The sequence below is a fragment of the Lissotriton vulgaris genome, chromosome 11 (genome assembly GCF_964263255.1).
Source record: "Lissotriton vulgaris chromosome 11, aLisVul1.2, whole genome shotgun sequence".
Classification (NCBI taxonomy): Eukaryota; Metazoa; Chordata; class Amphibia; order Caudata; family Salamandridae; genus Lissotriton; species Lissotriton vulgaris.
In genome coordinates this window covers 253,623,655-253,644,731 of record NC_141699.1, presented here as the reverse complement: position 1 = coordinate 253,644,731, position 21,077 = coordinate 253,623,655, and the positions used below count along the sequence as shown (strand labels likewise).

General features: G+C 49.4%; 2 protein-coding genes across 3 annotated transcripts in view; both read right to left on the bottom strand.

Annotated features, from left to right (window-relative positions):
• Positions 1-21,077, bottom strand: part of SMTN (smoothelin) — a 1,042,724-nt gene that overhangs the window by 641,895 nt on the left and 379,752 nt on the right. The window lies entirely within an intron of this gene.
• LOC147679596 (uncharacterized) lies at positions 80-5,290 on the bottom strand. Its single transcript, XM_086943173.1, has 2 exons — positions 829-5,290; positions 80-762 (listed from the first exon to the last, which is right to left on the bottom strand). The coding sequence occupies exons 1-2, from the start codon at positions 5,131-5,133 to the stop codon at positions 457-459; spliced, it is 4,611 nt and encodes a 1,536-aa protein (XP_086799299.1). The 5' UTR covers positions 5,134-5,290; the 3' UTR covers positions 80-456.

Below are 21,077 nucleotides of genomic sequence, written 5' to 3'. Positions count from 1 at the left end.
CCGAGAAAGAACCCAACCACCCCCGATGCATCCTTCTCAACACCCGCTCCGCCCACAAACACGCCGTTGAACTCTGGGACTGTAACGGCGGGTCAGGAATGGGCTGAACACTAGGTCTTGGTAAGGAGGGTTTTATTTTAACATACAGTTTCTTTTTACGTAACGTTAGTCTCTCCCTTGCAAATTCGGCAGGATCCGTGGTGCTGATTGTCGAGGGTTATTCCTTTTCCTCTCCTACTGCTCGTGTCAGGTTAGGGCTCCCTTCCGAGTGACCTCTCTCAGTAGTTGTTCCCGGAAATAAAGAGAGAAAGGACCAATTTACTGTCACGTCTTCTATAATACTGCCAGGGTACCAAGGGAGTGAGGGACACCTTCAAGTGCTTTTTAAGTAAAGTTGCGTTTACGTGAGAAATCAGTGAGGGAGGGTTTTAACAGGGAAAAGGGTAGTGCTGTGGTCTAGGGTTTCTTAAGGTTCTTTAACGCAGGCACCGGTCCCCGCCTTCCCACCCAGTTCGAGACTCTCTCCCGTACCTGTTGTAGCCACACCCCTCCCGTGGGCGTGTGGCACGGCGCTGCGTGGTCTCGTTGGCCTCCTGGCACGTCTGCTTCAGTCGGGGCCTCTCTCCCGTCCTTGTCGGCTTCTCGTCCTGGCGTGGCGTGGACCTCGTCTGCTTCTCGTCCTGGCGTGGCCTGGACCTCGTCTGCTTCTCGTCCTGGCGTGGCGTGGACCTCGTCTGCTTCTCGTCCTGGCGTGGCGTGGACCTCGTCTGCTTCTCGTCCTGGCGTGGCGTGGACCTCGTCTGCTTCTCGTCCTGGCGTGGCGTGGACCTCGTCTTCTCCGGCTCCTACTTCCCAGTCGGTGACGTCACACGCCGATCTCCAGGGTTCCGGGGCTTTAACCAATGCCGCGAAGGCCACGTCACGATGGGCAGTTCCGGCTTCCTGATCCGCGGTCCAGTTAAAGGGGCCGCGTTGTATTTCTTGCGACGGGCTGTGCCATGAAAAGGAATCGTCCTGTGAAGAAGGGTTAACGACATCCTCATCATTTACTTGCCACCATGCCACTTCTCCGCCCTCAGTGTCAGGTACAGTCCCGGTCACCTCGTTACACACCTCCCCCCCTGGATTCTCCCGATCGGGGAGAAGGGGCGATCGAGACAAAAAGTCAGCGTTAGCATTGTCCCTCCCCTTGCGATGTTTGATTACAAAAGAGAAGGGCTGCAAAAACAAGGACCACCTGAGAACCCTAGGATTGAGGGACATATTCCGCTGCATCCATTGTAAAGGCGCATGGTCCGTATAGAGCACAAAGGGACGACCTTCCAGATAATACCTTAATTTATCTACGGCCCACCTAATAGCCAAACATTCTCGTTCAATGGTAGGGTATTTCCGCTCCCTGGGGTGCAGCTTGCGACTTAGGAATAACACCGGGTGTTCCATACCGTCTTCCCCTTCTTGGGACAGAACAGCACCAATCCCCACCTCAGAGGCATCAGTAGTAAGTGAGAACTCTTTGGTGAAGTCAGGGGGTACCAACACGGGATTTGAAGTGATCGCCTCTTTGAGGATCTCAAACGCCTCCCTAGCCTCCTCTGATGGTCGCAACAACTGCGAAGGCTTGGACGCTTTGCTAAGAAGGTCTGTCAAGGGACTGGCCTTAGCAGCAAAGTTCTCAATGAAGCGTCTGTAGTAGCCTATAAGGCCCAGAAATCCTCTCAAATCCCTTTTGGAGGACGGAAAGGGGGTCTGCCTGATCGCCTTGATTTTCTCTTCTTGGGGAGCTATAACACCCTCACCGAGTAGAAATCCTAGGTACCTCACTTTGGGGAAGGCTGCTCGTGATTTTTTTGCGTTAACATGCAACCCTGCCTTATCAAGGGCTTGTAGGACGTTATGAACATGTCCCAAATGTTCCTCCCAGGTCTTACTGAATATTACAATGTCGTCTAGATAGACAGAACAGTACTGGTTCAGATCAGAAAGGACTCGATTCATTAGCCTTTGAAAGGTGGCAGGTGCACCGTGTAATCCAAAGGGTAGTACATTGAATTCGTAGAGTCCTTCCGCAGTAGAGAAGGCTGTTTTTTTCCTGTCTTCCTCTCTCAGTGGCACCTGCCAATAACCTTTCGTAAGGTCCAGTGTGGTTATAAATTTTGCTTCTCCAATCCTTTCAACTAGCTCGTCCACTCGTGGTATAGGATATGCATCAAAGGCCGATATGGCATTCAAAGCCCTGAAATCCATACAAAAACGAGTGGACCCATCAGGTTTTGGTATCATAACTATGGGAGATGACCAATCGCTATGAGAGGGCCTGATGACTCCCAACTTCAGCATTTCTTTGACTTCTTTTCGTACATCCTCTCTCCTAGCGGCCGGGATTCTATAAGGTCGCTGCTTGACTACCTTTCCCTCCGCTGTCTGAATATGGTGTTCTGTCAGGTGAGTTAGGCCAGGGGTGTCCGAAAATATGGAGGAAAAGGGTCTGAGAGTCTGTAACAATCCCTCCGTCTCTAGTTTCGTTAGCTCTGGATTGATGGGCAACTGGTCTAAAGTACTTGGGGACTCGCAAACTGGTAGACCAAAATGGGCTGCTTTGGGAGGAGGACCGATCCATTTTTTCAGCAGGTTTATGTGAAAGGTTTGGGATCTAGAGGGAGACAGTCGGACCCTGTAGGTGGTTCTACCTATCGTCTCAATTACGGGGTAGGGTCCTAAACACTCGCTTTTAAACTTCTGAGTGGAAGAGGGTAGCAGCACCAACACCCAATCTCCCTTGTCAAGCGTGCGCCACTTTTTCCCCTTGTCGTAGTAGAATTTTTGTTTTTGTTGTTTCTGTTCTGCATGGGAATAGGCTAAATCCCTGAGTTTCCCCAGTTTGGACTGCAGTTGCTGCGTATATTCTAGGAGAGATCTTTGTTCCTCCAGGCCTTCCTGTTCCCAAGCCTCTTTGGTTATCTCTAACAGAGACCTGGGTTGCCTTCCGTATAACAACTCAAAGGAGGAACATCCTAAACTACTCTGCACTTGTGCCCTTAACACATACAGGGCCAGAGGTAGAAGTTTGTCCCAATCCTTGTTTTCTACGGAAAGCATTTTTTTCAACGTGTTTTTCAAGGAACGGTTATACCTCTCCACGAGGCCATCCGTCTGAGGATGATAAGCTGAGGTTTTTATTTGGTGGACATCCAACAGTTTACACACTTCCCTCATTAGTTTTGAAACAAATGGGGTTCCTTGATCTGTAAGGATTTCTTTAGGGAATCCTACTCTCGCGAACAACTCAATCATTTTGTCCGCTATATTCTTGGTAGTAGGAGCTTTTAGCGCAAACGCTTCAGGAAACCTAGAATGATAATCAACTATGACCAGAGCATAGGTATGCCCGCTGGTAGTTCGGGGTAAGGGACCGATAAGGTCCATCCCCACTCTTTCAAACGGTTTTCCCATGAGGGGCATAGGTTGCATGGGGACAGCTTGAGGCCGTGTCAAGTTCTTTTTTTGGCAGACTGCACATTTCTTGCAATACAGTTCCGCCTCCTTGTACAGTCCTGGCCAAAAAAAATGTCGTACTATGTTCTGGGTGGTTTTCTCTGCCCCTGAATGCCCTCCTGTGAGATGCGAGTGGGCATAGTACAGTATTTGTTCCCGAAAGGCAGATGGCACTACTAACTGGAGGTCATCCCCGTCCTTCCCTTCTCTGTACAATAAATCATTTTGGATTAGGAATCTGGGATACGTTGGGGAAGGGAGAGTAGGAGCAGCGTGTGCTGCTTCCCAGGCGTTCAGTAGGGTGGAGTCATTGGCCTGGGCAAAACGGAAATTTCTGTCCATTACCCATGGTTCCTTTGCCAGGTACGCGGTAGCGGTTTGGCGCTGGGCAGACAATTTATCTTGGAAGAGAGTCATAAAGTCTGGGTTATCAACGCCTAGGATGATATCTTCAGGCAGGGTGGAAATGACCCCTACTTTGACTTTCACCGGGGGTCTATTCTGGGGTTCTATTACCAACCGCGCTACAGGATAAGGACGTACATCACCGTGCACGCATCTTATGTGCACCTTCTCATTAGGTATAATCTGGGTAGGCTGAACCAATTTTTCTTGTATTACTGATTGCCGGCACCCTGAGTCTAACAACCCCCTTATCATGTTGTTGTTGATCTTGATACGTACATAGAAGGAGGGACCCTTTTCTGCTGAGTACATGACAGCTCGGGGAATGTAGCCGACCTCCATGGGCTCCTCTGTCGGTTTTTTCTTTGGACACATCCGAGCGATGTGTCCCCAATCCCCACAGTCAAAACACTGGGGTCCTTTAAATGGGACGTTATCCAGCCTCAATGGTTTTGGTCTGGCAGGAGGGAGTATATCCTGTTTCTTTTTGTCACTTCTTAGGTTTACCGCCAGTTTACTGTTCTTCTCAGAGTCCCAAGCAAAAGTTCTAGGTTGAGCTCTGGCATAATTGGTAGCCATTTCAATCGCTTGTGCCACCGTTAACCCAGAGTGTTGGCGCAGCCACCTTTGCGTTCCGTACGGCAACGCCTCCATGAATTGTTCTAAGACTATGCTGTCCATAACGTCCTCTTTGCTTCTTTGGCCTGGCCTTAACCATTTCTCGGCCGCCATCTTTAGTCTCAGATACAAGGTTTTGGGATTTTCCCCAGCCACTCCTCTTTCCTTTCTAAAGCGGACCCGATAGGCCTCTGGATCTAATCCCAGGTGATCCAATATAACTCCCTTAATTGTTACATAAGGTGTATTCCCAGCATGGTTTGCCACCTGGTAGGCGGCCTGGGCTTCCCCAGTCAACAAAGGAGCTAAAAAAAATGGCCATTTCTCTGGGGGCCATCCACACGCTTGAGCAGCTCTCTCAAAGTTTGAGAGGAAGGCATCAGGGTCCTCCCCAGGAACATATTTTTGTAGCGATACTCCTGAAGGATGGGGACTTCCAGCCCTACGCTCGCCTTCCACAATGGGAGTCTGGGCTACCTTCTGTAAACCTTCTATCTGGGCGGTAAGAGCGGTCTTGAATAGTTCTCTGTCGGCGTCGGCTACAGTTATCTGATTTTTTATGGCCCATTCCAGTTTGTCCTGACCTTCAATTAAATGTTTAATGACTTGATCCATCAGGGTCTGCTGGTGGGGGTCAGGCAATCCCACTTCTGACACCACTTGTAACGGCGGGTCAGGAATGGGCTGAACACTAGGTCTTGGTAAGGAGGGTTTTATTTTAACATACAGTTTCTTTTTACGTAACGTTAGTCTCTCCCTTGCAAATTCGGCAGGATCCGTGGTGCTGATTGTCGAGGGTTATTCCTTTTCCTCTCCTACTGCTCGTGTCAGGTTAGGGCTCCCTTCCGAGTGACCTCTCTCAGTAGTTGTTCCCGGAAATAAAGAGAGAAAGGACCAATTTACTGTCACGTCTTCTATAATACTGCCAGGGTACCAAGGGAGTGAGGGACACCTTCAAGTGCTTTTTAAGTAAAGTTGCGTTTACGTGAGAAATCAGTGAGGGAGGGTTTTAACAGGGAAAAGGGTAGTGCTGTGGTCTAGGGTTTCTTAAGGTTCTTTAACGCAGGCACCGGTCCCCGCCTTCCCACCCAGTTCGAGACTCTCTCCCGTACCTGTTGTAGCCACACCCCTCCCGTGGGCGTGTGGCACGGCGCTGCGTGGTCTCGTTGGCCTCCTGGCACGTCTGCTTCAGTCGGGGCCTCTCTCCCGTCCTTGTCGGCTTCTCGTCCTGGCGTGGCGTGGACCTCGTCTGCTTCTCGTCCTGGCGTGGCCTGGACCTCGTCTGCTTCTCGTCCTGGCGTGGCGTGGACCTCGTCTGCTTCTCGTCCTGGCGTGGCGTGGACCTCGTCTGCTTCTCGTCCTGGCGTGGCGTGGACCTCGTCTGCTTCTCGTCCTGGCGTGGCGTGGACCTCGTCTTCTCCGGCTCCTACTTCCCAGTCGGTGACGTCACACGCCGATCTCCAGGGTTCCGGGGCTTTAACCAATGCCGCGAAGGCCACGTCACGATGGGCAGTTCCGGCTTCCTGATCCGCGGTCCAGTTAAAGGGGCCGCGTTGTATTTCTTGCGACGGGCTGTGCCATGAAAAGGAATCGTCCTGTGAAGAAGGGTTAACGACATCCTCATCATTTACTTGCCACCATGCCACTTCTCCGCCCTCAGTGTCAGGTACAGTCCCGGTCACCTCGTTACAGGGACCTACACGACTCAACCTCCCCAGACGTCGCATTCCTGACGGAGACCTGGCTGAGCCCCTCCTCGGCACCTAACATCGCATAGCCATCCCGGATGGCTACAAGATCACCCGCAGGGACCGCACCAACAGAGTAGGAGGAGGAATAGCCATCATCCACAGGAACACTCTCAGAGTCTCGACCAACACAGACAACACCCTCAGCACCGCCGAACACCTGTACTTCCAGACTTCCAGATCCACACCGATCCCAACATCACCCTCAGAGGAACCCTTGTCTACAGACCCCCCGGACCCCGACCACAGTTCAGCGACTCCATCGCCGACTTCATCAGTACACACGCCCTCGCCTCCACACTACATCCTTCTCGGGGACCTGAACTTCCACCTCAAGAACAACAACGACCGCAACTCCAGCAACCTGATCGAAAACCTCGTCAACCTCAGACTCAGACAACTCTTCACAATGGCCACCCACTCTGTTCACAAGCTTGACCCCATCTTCTCCGCAAGCTCCCACGTCTCCTTCAACCGCACCACCGAACTCCACTGGACCGACCAGCGCTGCATTCACTTCTCCTTCCAGAAACCTACCACACACCACCGCACCCAACAGATCCCCCGCTGCTGCTGGAGCAAAGTCACCGAAGACCAGCTAACCACCACCCTCGCCCGGAGACACCCACCGACCGCAACCTCAGACATTGGATCGACGACTGCGCCAACACCCTCGCCCCATTCAAGAAACCCTCTAACAGACACACCAGCAAGAAAGCCAGCTAGTTCACCGAAGACCTCCAGGCCTCCAAGTAAACCTGCTGAAAGGTAGAGAAGAAATGGCACCATGAGCAGACACCGGACAGCTACACAGCCCGCAAGAACGCCACCGGCAGACACCACCACCTCATCAGATCTGCCAAAAGGGCCTCCTTCAAAGACCGCTTAGACAACAACGCACACAAAAGCAAAGAGTTCTACAACATCATGAAGGAACTCTCCAACCCCAGCTCCAACACCAACAACATCCCACCCTCGCAAGACCTGTGCGACTCCCTAGCCACCTTCTTCCATCGCAAAATCGCTGACATCCACGACCGCTTCAACGTCATGACCGCCCAATAACCACAGAGACATAAATCCCTACGAACATAATCCGCGCCAACCTTCCCAGAGAGCTGGAAGCACGCAGAGATCAACGCCTTGCACAAAAAACCCAAGGCTGGCCCCAAGGACCTCAACAACTTCCGGCCCATCTCCCTGCTCCCGTTTCCGGCGAAGGTCATCGAAAAGACAGTCAACAGACAAATGACCCGCTACCTCGAGAACAGCATCCTGGACCCATCCCAGTCCGGGTTCCGCAGCAACCACAGCACCGAAACTGCCCTCATCGCCACCACCGATAACATCAGGGCCCTGCTGGACAATGGAGAAACCGCGGCCCTCATCCTCCCCGACCTGTCAGTCGCCTTGAACACTGTCTGCCACCGCACCATACGCACACGCCTCCAAGACGCTGGGATCCAAGACAACCCTCCTTCCTCTCCGGCAGAACGCAGAGCGTCCGCCTCCCCCTTTCTGCTCTGAAATCACCAAGATCATCTGCGGCATACCCCAGGGCTCATCCCTCAGACCAACACTGTTTAACAACATCTACATGGCATCGCTCGCCCACGTGGCCCGACTGCATGACCTCAACATCATCTCCTACGCCGAAGACACTCAGCTGATCCTCTCCCTCACCAAGGACCCCCTCACTGCCAAAACCAACCTTCACGAAGGAATGAAAGCCATCACTGAGTGGATGAAGAACAGCAGACTGAAGCTAAGCTCGGACAAACCTAAGTGCTCATCCTCGGCTCCCCCCTCAGCCTGGGACGATTCCTGGTGGCCGACCGCTCTGAGAACAGCCCCTAAACCCACCGACCACGCACAAAACCTAGGGTTCATCCTTGATTCTACTCCCTCCATGACAAAGCAGGTCAATGCTGTCTCGTCCTCCTGCTTCAACACTGTCTGCATGCTCCGCAAGATCTACAGGTGGATCCCCACTGAAACAAGAAGAACGGTCACCCAGGCCCTTGTCATCAACCGGTTGGACTATGGAAACGCCCTCTATGTAGGCGCCTCGGCCAAACTCCTAAAATTACTCCAGCGCATTCAAAACGCTTCTGCTCGCCTGATCCTCGACATCCCTCACCGCAGCCATATCACACCCCACCTGAGAGACCTGCACTGGCTCCCCGTCAACAAGAGGATCACCTTCAAGCTCCTCACCCATGCACACAAGGAACTCCACAACACCGGACCAGCATACCTCAACAGACGACTCAGCTCCCACACCCCCAAACGCCAGATCTGCTTCACCGACCTCGCCCTCGCCACAGTCCCCCAGCTCCGTAGAGTGACCTCCGGTGGCAGATCGTTCTCCCACCTAGCCGCCAAGACCTGGAACATCTTCCCTATCCTCCTACGGCAGACCCGGGACATGCTAACCTTCAGAAGACTCCTCAAGACCTGGCTATTCGAGCAGTAGCAGCATCCCCCCCCCCCTCCCCCAGTGCCTTGAGACCCTCACAAGTAAGTAGTGCGCTTTACAAATGTCCTGATTGATTAATTGATTGATTTTTGTAGCCTCAACCGGGCTCCTAGATGCAGGAGATGTAGATGATTCGTTGTTTGTAAGCGATGTGGAGTGGATGGTGGAATTTGAAAAACTAACATATGGCCAAACTGAACGATTAGAGCATCCATTGATCCATTTTTATCTTTCATCGGTTTTGGATGTAGAAAGATTCTTCCTCCCACAGGCGCCTGAACATGGGAAGGAAAAGGAGCCGGAGCCTGAAAGTTGTCATTGTCGACGTTTGGAATCCTTCCCCTGTCGTGCTGCTCTCCTCCGGGTGCCAACTTTGAATAAGCAGTAGAGTGAGATTGCCTCTAAGTGTATTACGGTCGATAAGACTGTGTGGAGGAGGTGTGTGAGGGATAGCTGTATAATTGGTATCCATCTCTATATGAGGGCAGACCTCTTCCATGAACTCCTCAAAAAGGTATCTTACAGTACCGGAGCGTCCCCAACGACTTCGCCGTTTCAGTGTGCTTCTTTATGTCCTGAAGATCCTCATTGATGTGCTTACCAAAAAAGGCCTCTCTGTGAAAGGGAAGATCCAATCTTTTATTCTGAACCTCCATCTGAAAAGATGTTGCTCTAAGCCAACCTTGTCAGCATAAGACTGCTGATCCTGCCAGAGACTGAAAAGTTGTCGTAGCGATGTCCTTTGCGCAGTCTATAGCCTATGAGGAAGCCCTCTGAGGGAGTTAGTCCATGTAAGGGGTTAGGTCGCACCACATCGGGTGATCATAGCGACCTAGAATCGCTAGGGCATTAGTTCCTCTGACCATCAGCCCTGACATCGAAGAGAATCATTTGCCTGTGTTGTCAAGGCATCTATCTTCCTTGTCTGGATGTGTTGTGACTAGAGCAGCCGGGTTCTTGGAATTCCTTTGAGCCGCTTGGGATATTACTGAGTCTGGCTTTGGGTGACCCACCAGGCAAGCCTGACTATCATCTGGGGCCTTATACTTCTTCTCTAATCTAGGAATCACTGTGGCTGGTGTTGTCATAACTTTAAGGCCCTCCTCCCATTTGTAACCAACAATGGAGATGGCTTGCGCTGATTTCCTAAAGGGTTCTTTGAAGTCATAAAGGAAGCACTCCATTTGAGATGTTGGCATTGGCAAATCAAATCTTTTGGCTGCTATCTCAAAAAGATTATGAAAACCACTGATGTCCTCAGGTGGAGAATCTATAGGAACCAGTGAGGGTGAAGACAGGGTGGGAATTATATAGTCATCCCATTCCCGGTGAGGATCTGGAAGCTCCCTCTCCTCCTGGTCGTCATCAGAGGTGACAGGATGCTGGACAAGAGGCGGAGTTGGTGGTGGAGCAGAGTGTGTGTAACATTGTCACTACTTGAGGGGTGGAAGGCACTGAATGTTGTTTAGGAGGCACCACAGTATGTTCTGAAACAGTAGAAGGAGCAGGAAATCTTTTCTTATAGTCCGAAAGCATAAACTATAGGTCAGAAAGCAACGAGGATGGCATACAAACCATCTCCTCCCAATACTGTTGGTGGTAGTCCTGAGGAGGTACGCAATAGTGTTTCTCCTCATAGCCCTCCTCAAAGTCATTTTCTTGGCACTTTACATGCAACTCCGACGGACTACAAGTGTAACCAAAGGGGCCATCATCATCCTCCGAGTCCTCTTCCTCCAGGAGATGTGAAGAAATCAAAGGGGTCACCTGACTAGGTGATGTGAGTTCTGGAGTTAAGTGCCTGATTCTCGATTTCACTGCAAAAATTGTTTCACTCATCAATGATGACATCGGTGGAGCCACTGTTGTTGTTGACAGAGTCGAAGGCAAACTATACACCGTCGGAGTTGTGTCGTTGACAGCCCCATAGAAATCGGTGTCTTCATCGTCACTGCCGTTGTCGTGGTCGTCGACATTGTTGTTACTGCCGACGAGAAAGATGTCAGCGGTATAGTAACCGGCGATGCCAGTCATTGGTGTCATCGTTGGAGGCAGTATCAACAATGACTGTCCCTTGACTGACGATACCTGGAAAACATTGTTCCCCGTAGATGATGACTATGATCTCTTTGTTGACACTGTTGCCTACGACGATGATGATGATTTTGTCGACGGTAAAGCCTTCATCGATGGTTTCTCCTCAGGGTAACAGAAGAAGGTTTATTGAAGGCTTTCCTGCCCTCAGCAGGTGTAGAAGGTGGCACTAAACTATCCTTTCTAACCATGCTGTCCCCTGACAGATGTCCTTTCCTCTCCTTTTTACCTCAGTGAGGAGATTTTGTAGGACTAAGCCTATGAGACCCTTGGGTGGTCTTTTTTTAGGCTTTACGAGGGCGCTCACCATGTGAGGGAGGTTAAGATCTTTCCCTTTTGTGAGACCTTCTGGAAAACGAGGAAGAAGAGGCCTCACCACTCTCCTCACTAGATATAGACTCTTTTCTGGATTTCAGGTTTTGGAGCCAAATGAAAAGCCGCCCCTCATGATCCCTCAGCGTTTTGGTGGAGAAGGTATGACATCCCTTACAATCCTTGGCCCTTGTTGTCAGGTTACAGGCAGTAAATACAGTCCTTGTGAGGGTCATCCACATGAAGTCATTTCTTAGAGCAGATGGCATAGGCTCTAAAAAGACCCTTCTTCTCCTTGTCTGACATCAGAAACGTAGATTAAGTAAGCTCAATAAGTAGAATTCTAAAAAACAAAAATTGAAAATCCTCCCAAGAGAGTAGGTAATGAAAAAACTGACCAGAGCTCAGTGGAGACTCCCTAGCACAACGTGTGGTAGAAAATCTGAAGGTCTCAGGTTCTCAGAGGAGGGTTCTACGAGGTGAGGTGATCTGATTGACTAAGGCCTTCTTTCGGTCTCTTTTACAAAGGGAGATGGATATGTAACAATACTGAAATGTGCCTAAACCTGTTTTTCTAGTTTATGCTAACTTTGCATTGCTGTTTGGATATACCGGGGACTCCCAACTTGACGACAGTGAATGATTCAAGCATCTAAGAAAGTTCCAATACTAGAGTAAGTAGGCCTTGGGTATATTTTAGTAAATATTGTTCACATTCTCACTGCTGCACAATATGTTTTTAATCATTTAAGGGGCTTGGAGATTTCCTTGTATTAAATGTAAAATGTAAGTTCTTTTTTGTCAGCAGGTCTGTTGGTGGCTAGGGTCAGTGTGGCTTCTGAAGTCAGGGCTCATGTAGCAAGACATTTTCCTTTGTTCCATGCTACCTTCTTCCCAAGTTGCTTGGCCATTTTTTGAGAGTTTGTGTGACATGGTTGATTAAGCATTTACTTTATTTCTGCAAATTCTAGAAGCATCTTTGAGGGGTAAAATCCCTCGATACTCGCATACTTAGGACTTTAAAGGGGCCTTTTACATTGTGCACCCTGAGCCTATCACCAGGGCATCTCCAATTGAGACATGTCACTCGACTTTTGCGGCCTGTCCATCCGATGATGAGTTATTTGTGACCACTTATTATGATTTTGTATTTTCCTTCTCCATTCTATGCACTACTTGGCTTTTCTTATTGAAAGCATAAGTGAATGTTTTCAAGGTCCTGACCAATGCCCCTACACCTCAGCTGAGGGTTCTATTCTAGCGGCAGAAACAGGTTGAGCATGAGATAAATATGCAGGATTAACTGACTGCTGCCTAGTTTACTCACCTATGTTAATCTTGACCCCGACAGACCATAATAAAGCTCAACATCTATTTTGGAGTTTGTTTTATTCACATCGCTTACAGCATTTTTGTTTGCACCACAGCACTTTTCACACTATACTAGACTCACCAACTGAGGGACTTCAGAGGGATTATTACCACATACTAATACATCCAAAGAGCTCCTCCCAATTAGAGAGGGAGTTGTAGCCCGCACCGTTATCGCCTATCACCGAGTGAGGAGAATCCCTATAATGAAGCATGTCAACTCGGATGAGTGAGGGATTTCATCCTATTAAAGGAATACTTCTCTGATATTTCAGGTTCAAAGTTCGCTTTTTGTTATAGATCTGTGTGTTTTGTTGTGAGTAGTATTTATGATTTGGAAGTGAATACCTGCTGGTTTTTAAATCTCCCCAGGCCCTTCTTCTTATGTTTTCTGTTTTTCATAGGCCACCGTTTTTTTTCTCTTCATACCTCCTTTCTTTGATAGCTATGCGGCGAACACCATTTTGTGGAAATAGTGTGTGTGGTGTCGACACCAGCAATTATTTTATTTATCTATTAATTTTTGCCACCCTCGTCTTTCAAGAATTATTTAATTAATTTGTTTGATTTTTGCCTGCCATCACTTCCCCACAAGTTATTACCCTTCCCAATCCCCTTAAAGTCCCCAGAGCCCTCATAGGTCTTGGAGGGACAACAGCAATTGATTCATTAATTTATCTGATTATTTTTGCTTGCCTCCCATACAGTTCCCATGGGTCCTGGAGGGACACCAAGTTAGCTTTTACTGTGCAACGTCAAGCAAAAAATTTGTTTGTGCATGGGTAAATTTGTGAAGATGATGGCTTGCATTACATGGCCTAGATTGCCCAAGTATCACTGACTTTATGTTTCATTTTTATTGCCTTCAGGTGCACAAGACATCACGTCATGCACAATATTGAGATGGAGAGAAGTCTGCAAATGACCTAGCAGAGTCCCCTCTTAAGTGCTTCTGCTTGTGGTAAGTGCCAAACAATATATAGAGTAAAGAAGATGGCCACAAAGAAGGACAATCCAAATAAGTAGCTAGTGATGAGGTTTGTTGCAGTGCCAACAATGGCCTCAAGCCCTCCCCATTTTTCTGGAACAGTGACGTACGTGCTGCAGCCTCACCTGGGCAGGCAGTAGCTTGGAGGAGGATCACTACTTGATCAATGACGCCACCATCAAATCGAAAGTCCATATCTCTCAGTGCTATAGTGACTGCAGTTATATGGATAGTAGTCATTCTGAGATCGAACTGTTGCAGAAGCAAACCAACTCTTCACAGGAAAGTCAACAACAGGAACCACAGCTTACAACAGCTAATATTCCTGAAAGTTGAGCTTCTTACAGAGCATGGTTTTGATGTGACTGTTCATCCATTGGACATATCAGCATCAAGATCTCCAGCAAGGAAAAGAAAAAGCAGTCTTTTCCAAGCCCACTTCCTGTGATCTGGATATGGATTGGAATCCAAATGAGTCCCGGCACAAGAGTCAAGGGAAAACGAAGGCTCCCGAAAGCCTTGGAAATTATAAGGTGATGATGAGCCAGTGATTGATAGTGTGGAGAGTGGCACAAAAGAAGTACAGTTCACCTCTAGTAAACCTGCTCTTAGTCATGTAGGTCCACCAACATCACCAGCTTCTATCTCTTCAAAACACCAAAAATCTGAGGCAACCACCACCATTACCGTAGTCAAAGCCGACCGTAAAGAAAGACCAACACAACCACCTAGTTCCCCTTCACCATAAGAAAGGTCTCCTCCCCAATTTGAGATTTCTTTACACTCAGGCCATATGAGGAGCACATCTCAGAATGCTCAATTTTCAAAAAATAAAGTTTGTTTTAAGTCAGGTGGACATTATGGTACTCTGGCAAACTGGCCAATCTGAAAAATCAACATGCATTCACTTGGACAGAGCACCTCAAAAAAGTAGCTGGTGATGGTATGAGAGAAGAAGTTCAACTGATAGCAGGTGGTGGTGGTGAGGAAGAAGATGTCAGAATCATGTGAAGCAACCTTGCGACAGTCGCAAGTAGTGTGCAGTTGCCTACAGCAACCCCAGAATTGCACAAGGGGCAGAGAGATATAATCACCACAATGTGCCCAAGCAGCCTACCTGTACCCCATAGGTCACTACTTGTGGAGATAACATAAATAGTCCCAACCACCAACTTTCAAGGTTATTTTCACAAAGGACTCACCATACCACTGACCCCATGAAAAACTCATGTTAATACAATGAAAAGCTGTCAGAAATGTTAGCACTTGACCTCTTCCCTTTTTCTTAAGTGGACGGAGAGGGGTTTCTTGATTTTGTGGAGACCCTCTCCCTAAACTGGAAGGATCCAAGCTGGACCTATTATTCCACTGTTACTGTGTGTAGGAAAGTGCCCCTTTTTACATGGTTATCCCCCACTTTTCCCCCAGTATCTGGTGCTACTTTGACTGATAGTGTGCTGGACGCCTGCTAACCAGGTCCCCAGTACCAGTGTTCTTTCCCTGAATTGTATGATTGCTCCACGATTGGCACCCCTTTAGGGTCCTTGTAAGTCCTTAGTAAGTGGTATCCCTCGTACCTATGGCCATGAAACTAAAGGACCCCTGAGGGCTGCAGCACAAATTGTGCCACCCTAAGGGACACCGCATCCAGGTTTGTGCAAACTGTGATTGCAGCCTGCATGTCTTGGTGCAGGGAAAACCACAGAGTCGACATGGCACACACCTCTGTGTTCAATGGCAGCAAAACACTGCATGTGATATAGGTAAGTCAGCCCTTTTAGCCCAAAAGGCAGGGTGCACTATGCTCATGTGTGGGCATAGCTGCCCGAGTGGATGTGTCCCCGAAATATCCAAGTTAACCCTTGGATATTACAAGTGCATAGGGAAGCCATGACTGGTACATGAGCTGGACACTCATGATTATGAGTTCCCAAACTACATGATGACTTCACTGTACCCCAAGGTGTTGGTACCAAAAGCCTTGTCTTGATAAACCCACACTGATGCCAGTGGCGGGTTTATCAGACAATGCACCTAGAGGGCACCTCAGAGGTGCCCCTGAAAACCAACAGACTGCTAGTGTGTTGACTGACTGGTCTCGACCTGCCAGGCACCATAGACAGGATCTGGCCTGCTGAGGAATGAGCCTTTGCTCTCGAAGTACAGGAACAAATCCTGCTCTTGGCTGAAGTGTTCATATCTCCAACGCAGGATGTGCATTCCAGGGCTGAAAGCTTCAAAGGCCTTGCCATCTTTGATATGCGACCCCGCATCTCCAGATAATGGAGATGCCTAACCCCCTGTCCTGACCCCACTTTCGGGCGGCAAGACAGGCGGGAAAATTAGTAAAATTAGGAGGTGTGCCCGTATTTAGCCAGCACCACCCCTAGTGCGGGCTAGCTGATGTGGACCCCACTTTTCAAATCCCTCCATCTTTTTTTGGACAGAATTGGCATTCTAGGGTCAGGGTTATGCTCACTTCACACAGGAAGAGGTCATATAGAGGGTGTAGACACCCTAAAGGTAGGCAGCCCATTGGCTACTACCGGTCACTCCTCTTAACACCCCTAAATTAAGTATTTAGGTGGCACCCCCGAACCCAGGAACTCAGATTTGACGGTTCAAGAAAAGAAGGACGAAGAACAGTCACTGCCTGGCGAGAACTGTAGCAGACCTGTAAACTTTGACTCAAAACCATTCCTGTCCTCAGCCCTCTCGGGACAGAATGACTCATCGTGCGAGCTGGAGAACTACCAAAGCCTTGGGTAGCCTGCCAGCACTTCAAAAATCGCCAACAGTCTCCCTTGGTGTACAGGAGCTACTACCCTGCAATCTGCAAGCCCGACAAGCAGAGTCTGGTCCACTGGCTTGCAGCGCCCGGGGCCTGACCGATGGTGCAGATGAAGAGGAGAAGGTATTCGTGCTCTGGAAGGTCAAATCTGTCACCCCACCAAGGGTGAAGACACCAGGACCAACTGGAGCTGTGCAGCACCAACCCCTGGGGAACTAGACAACTTGCACCAACGCAGTCAGTGAGAGTCTCGTCTGGATTCTCACATCGAGGGACGTCAGCATCATTGCGACCCACTTCGAGAGTGGCACAGCTGCCTTGATTTCTCCTCTGCCAGCTGTTTGTACCTGACTGCAGGATGCCTCTTTCCGCCCCCAGCCCAGCCGACCTAACCACACTGCATCTGAGCTGCCCGGCCCGGGTCCCGACAAACCGGCTGTGCCTCTGTGCTCCTAGAACTCTTGCAACCTAAGCCCCCGTTTGGGAGCCCTCTGAGTTGTCCACAAATCCCCTTGTGCAGCCTGTTTTTGGGTGGCCTCCATTTACAGTAGCGCCTAGGCTACAGAACCCGGGAGGTTCCTAAAGAACTGCTGGTAGCGCTTTAGACCTTGGTTCACTATAGCTCTGAACCCTAAAGATGAACCCCTGAAACAGACTGTACCTACCTTTATGCATCTTTGACTTTTACTTCAATAGAATTACATTGTGCATTAAAGTGCACAGGTTGGAACGCTTTACTTTTCTGTGAATATTGTATCAAAAACAGCACTTACCTTTAAACGAAATTCTTGGTTTTAAAACACATCTAAAAAGAAGCGTTAACTTTCTAATTTAGTCTCCGATTTATTCTTTGGGTGTGTCTCATTTATTGCCTCTGAGTACAAGAAATGCTTAGCACTACCCTCTGATAAGCCTAACTGCTCACTCACACTACTACAAAAGATAGCTTAGTATCATCTCCTTTAGCCTCTGTAAACCATTTGAGAACCTACTGAACTCTATGCACAGTGTACTTCTTTTTAGTACACTATATAGAGAGCCAGCTTCCTACAGTATGCAGGTCGCTGCACCATCAAATGCTGCAATTGGTTGGCAACTGACAATGGAAGTAATATTGTCAAAGCAATGGCTGAGCATACTTTAGAATGCTGTGTTAAAGCATTCCATTAACCGAACTGTGCAGGTTTTCCTCAATAAAGAAGTAGTCAGTAACAATCTATTCACCTGTCAAAGAACTTGTGCTTATTTAAGTAATTTGTTCAAAGCCTGGAAGCAGATGAGAATCCTTCATCATGCCAATAAAGTACGTGCAAACGGCCTTATACAGGAGGTGCTGAAACGTTGAACTCAACCTACCCTTGTTGCAATGCCTGCTTGAGCAGTACAGGTCTATCAACCATTATATAATTAAAAGAAAATGGGATTCAAATGCCAAAGCCATGACGAAGTAGGTGGATAAATGGGGGCTAGTGCAATGCCTGATTCAAATGCTACTCCCTTTTGAGATAACGACATAGGAAGTCAGGAAGGAGGAACGCACAATTAGACAAGCGATTCCATTGTTCCATCAGATGCAATGACATTTAAAAAAGGTGGAACAGACATCTAGCAATGTTAATGAAGAAGTAGCAGCTTTGGTCAACAGCTCAATTCTTCACTTGAATACTAATCAAAGGCTGCAACAAGAGATTGTGTCCACCCAAGAGTACATCTGTGCCACAATACTGGATCCACAGTACAAAAAGAACAAGTTGCTTAACTTTTGGTAACACACTTTCTGGTAGACTATCTAGCTGCAAATACCCATGGCAGTGATTATGTGCACCGGAAGGTGGTGCCTTGCGGCTCTGCACGGACATTGTTCCACTCCCAAAATGACAAGCGAGGCCAAGAGGATGATAGTTGATGTGGAGCCAGGATTTCGTCCAGAGACCAGAGGCCTTTAATCTCCACCCCAGTCAGGTGGCTGCGTCAACCCATAAGCAATGTATCAGTCACCACTGTCAGCTCTGGGTTTGGAAGGGAGAGGGGTCTGCCACTGACCTAATTATGCTTCAGTAACCACCACTGCAGGTCTTTTGCAGTCTAATCCAAAATCGTAAAGTGGTCAGAGAGGTCCCCTTGATGTTGGGCCCACTAGGACTTAAGATCCACTGCAGAGCCCTCACATGCCACCTGGCCTTCTCGACCAGCAGGATGCAGAAAGTCATCAGTCCCAGCAGCCTGAGAGTTGACCTCACTGTAATCCAGGACCGAGGATGAAATATCAAGATCATAGCCTGAATGTCCTGGACTCTCTTTCTTGGGGGAAAGGCACAAAATCAAACTGTGTCCAGAATGGCTCAGAGAAAGGGGGCATCTGGGAAGGAGTCAGGTGTGACTCCGGCATGTTGATAGTGAACCCCAGAAGGTTTGTTGTAGTCTGGAGGTGTATAACGACTGCCAGGGTGAGCCTGCCTTCATCAGCAAGTCGTCGAGATAGGTGAAGGCTGGTACCCCTGACCTTCGTAGGTGTGCTGCCACCACCAACATCACTTTTGTGAACACCAGAGATGGTGAGACCAACAGGGGACCACAGGAAAATGAAAATACTCCTCTTACCACAAATCGCTGGTAAAACCTGTGGGCCAGCAGGTTGGGAATATGGGATTAGGCATCCTGCAAGTCCAACGCTGCAATCCAGCTCCAGGGCGAGGGCAGACAAGACCTGTGCCAGGGTAAGAATTTCGAACTTCTCCCTCCAGAGTAAGTCACTGAGAGGATGCAGAACTAGAATAGGCCTGAGACATCCATCCTTCTTGGGCACCAGATAGTAGAAAACTTTTAGCGGTGTTAGGGTGAAAGCAAGAGAGTGTTTAAACAGGTAGTGGAAATGTGTCCTCCCTGAGGGGAAACACATTTACTACGTAGGAGCTTTACAGTGCAGTACTTTACTATGAGGGTATGTATTCTTTTTTTTTTTTTTTTTTTTTTTTTTTTTAAATATATTTTTATTGCAGGAATTAGCAAATTGTTACATACTTGACCAGCATTATAAATCAAACAAAGTCAGTGAAATGTAACCCTCCGTCCCCCAGCAATATGTACACAGCCATTCAGCCCATAGCCCAATGGTTGGGCGGCATAATTCAAGGGGGGCTCAACAGGAAGTTGAAGCTGGTCCGGATGTTCCATCGTCCGTCATCTGCTTTTCTAAACAAGCCCACAAAACCAAAAGAAAACCCCTCCCCCACAACACTATAAACCGAATTAACCCCCGCCCCACCCCGCCATCAGTGCACGGCAACAACCGCAGTAGGATTGGTGAGAGGACCCATGAGGAGAGTAACAGATCTAAAAGGTGTAATCGCCTATCGGGACTCGGGGCGAGCTGCTTCCTCACTTTCGGAGTCGCTGGGGGCGCAATAATCCCTTAGGGCCTGTACCAATGTCTCCCATTCCAGCGCTGCCTCCTGCGCCTTCTCGTTATGCTGTCTCCTAGCTAACTGATATCTCAGCGTGCTTTCTCCCGCTGCCCATTTCAAGAGTTCGCTGTGCCATCGGCCTCCCGTCGGACCGACCCGTGCCTTCCAGTTCCTGGTCACCTCTCGTTTTGCAAGGAGAAGCCCCAAATCAATGAATTTGCTAGTAATTTTGTTTTTGGGGGTATGTGGAAACCAGTGGAGGAGTCCCACTGCCGCATCAACCAATAATGACCTCCCTGTTACCTCCTCCAGGGTCTTCCCCACTTCCGTCCAGTGTAAGGACAATCCCGGGCAGGACCATAACATGTGGAGGAGGTCTGCCTCCGGCGCCTGGCACCTGGGGCAGTCCGCAGTGTCCGTAGCAAAATACTGTTTGATTTTCGCCGGGGTCAGATATGCCCTGTGAAGTATATAGTAATGGACCAGTTGAAATCGGGCGTGACGCGTGCCCTTCCAGGCTCGTCGCATGAGTTGGGACCAGGTCGTCTCCGGGATCTCCTTACCTATGCCCTCCTCCCAACGGGTTCTCAAAGTGGTGAGGGGGGCCAGCCCCTCATTGATTAGTCTGCCGTAGAGGCAAGTGACCGCCTTTACCGTACCCGCAGACATCATGACGTATTGGCACACCGGAGATGTAGGGGGTTCCTCTTGCCCGTGCTTCCAGTGTGCCTGGATCGCTCGGACCAGGGCCGAGTGCAACAGAAAGTCACCGCGAGGAACCTCGAAGCGGTCAATGAGCTCCTGAAAGGGCAAAAGCACCCCGTCCTCATAGAGGTCCCCTACCAATTGTAGGCCCGCGTCTTTCCAGTCCGCTAACCGCGACCAATCACCGCCATGGGGCAGAGCCGTCAGCATGCCCAAAGGTATTTCGGGCGCATACGGTATTCGCAGTTGGCCCCGGGCATGGACCCGGTTCCAGCACAGGCGAATGGTCTTCTCCTCCATCGATAAGTCCTGTAAAGCCAGCCGCTGTCGCAGCGCTATGAAGGAGAGAACATGTCTGGCCATTCCCGTGCCCCTCCTGTCCTCCGGGCCCCGGAATTCCCTGGCTATCTCCTGGGTGAGGGTCTGTAGTTGCGCCGCTAGGTAGTATTTTTCGAAGTCCGGTACCGCAAGCCCACCCTCGTCTTTCGGTCTCATCAGGGTCTTGAGGGCCACTCTTCGGCGGCCCGAGCCCCAGAGGAATCCGACTATCATCGACCGTAAGAGTCTAAATGTGGCCGGCGGGACCCAGATCGGTAGCGTTCGGAAATAATACAGCAACCGGGGGAGCGCCACCATTTTGAGCAAAGCAATCCGCCCCGCCACCGAG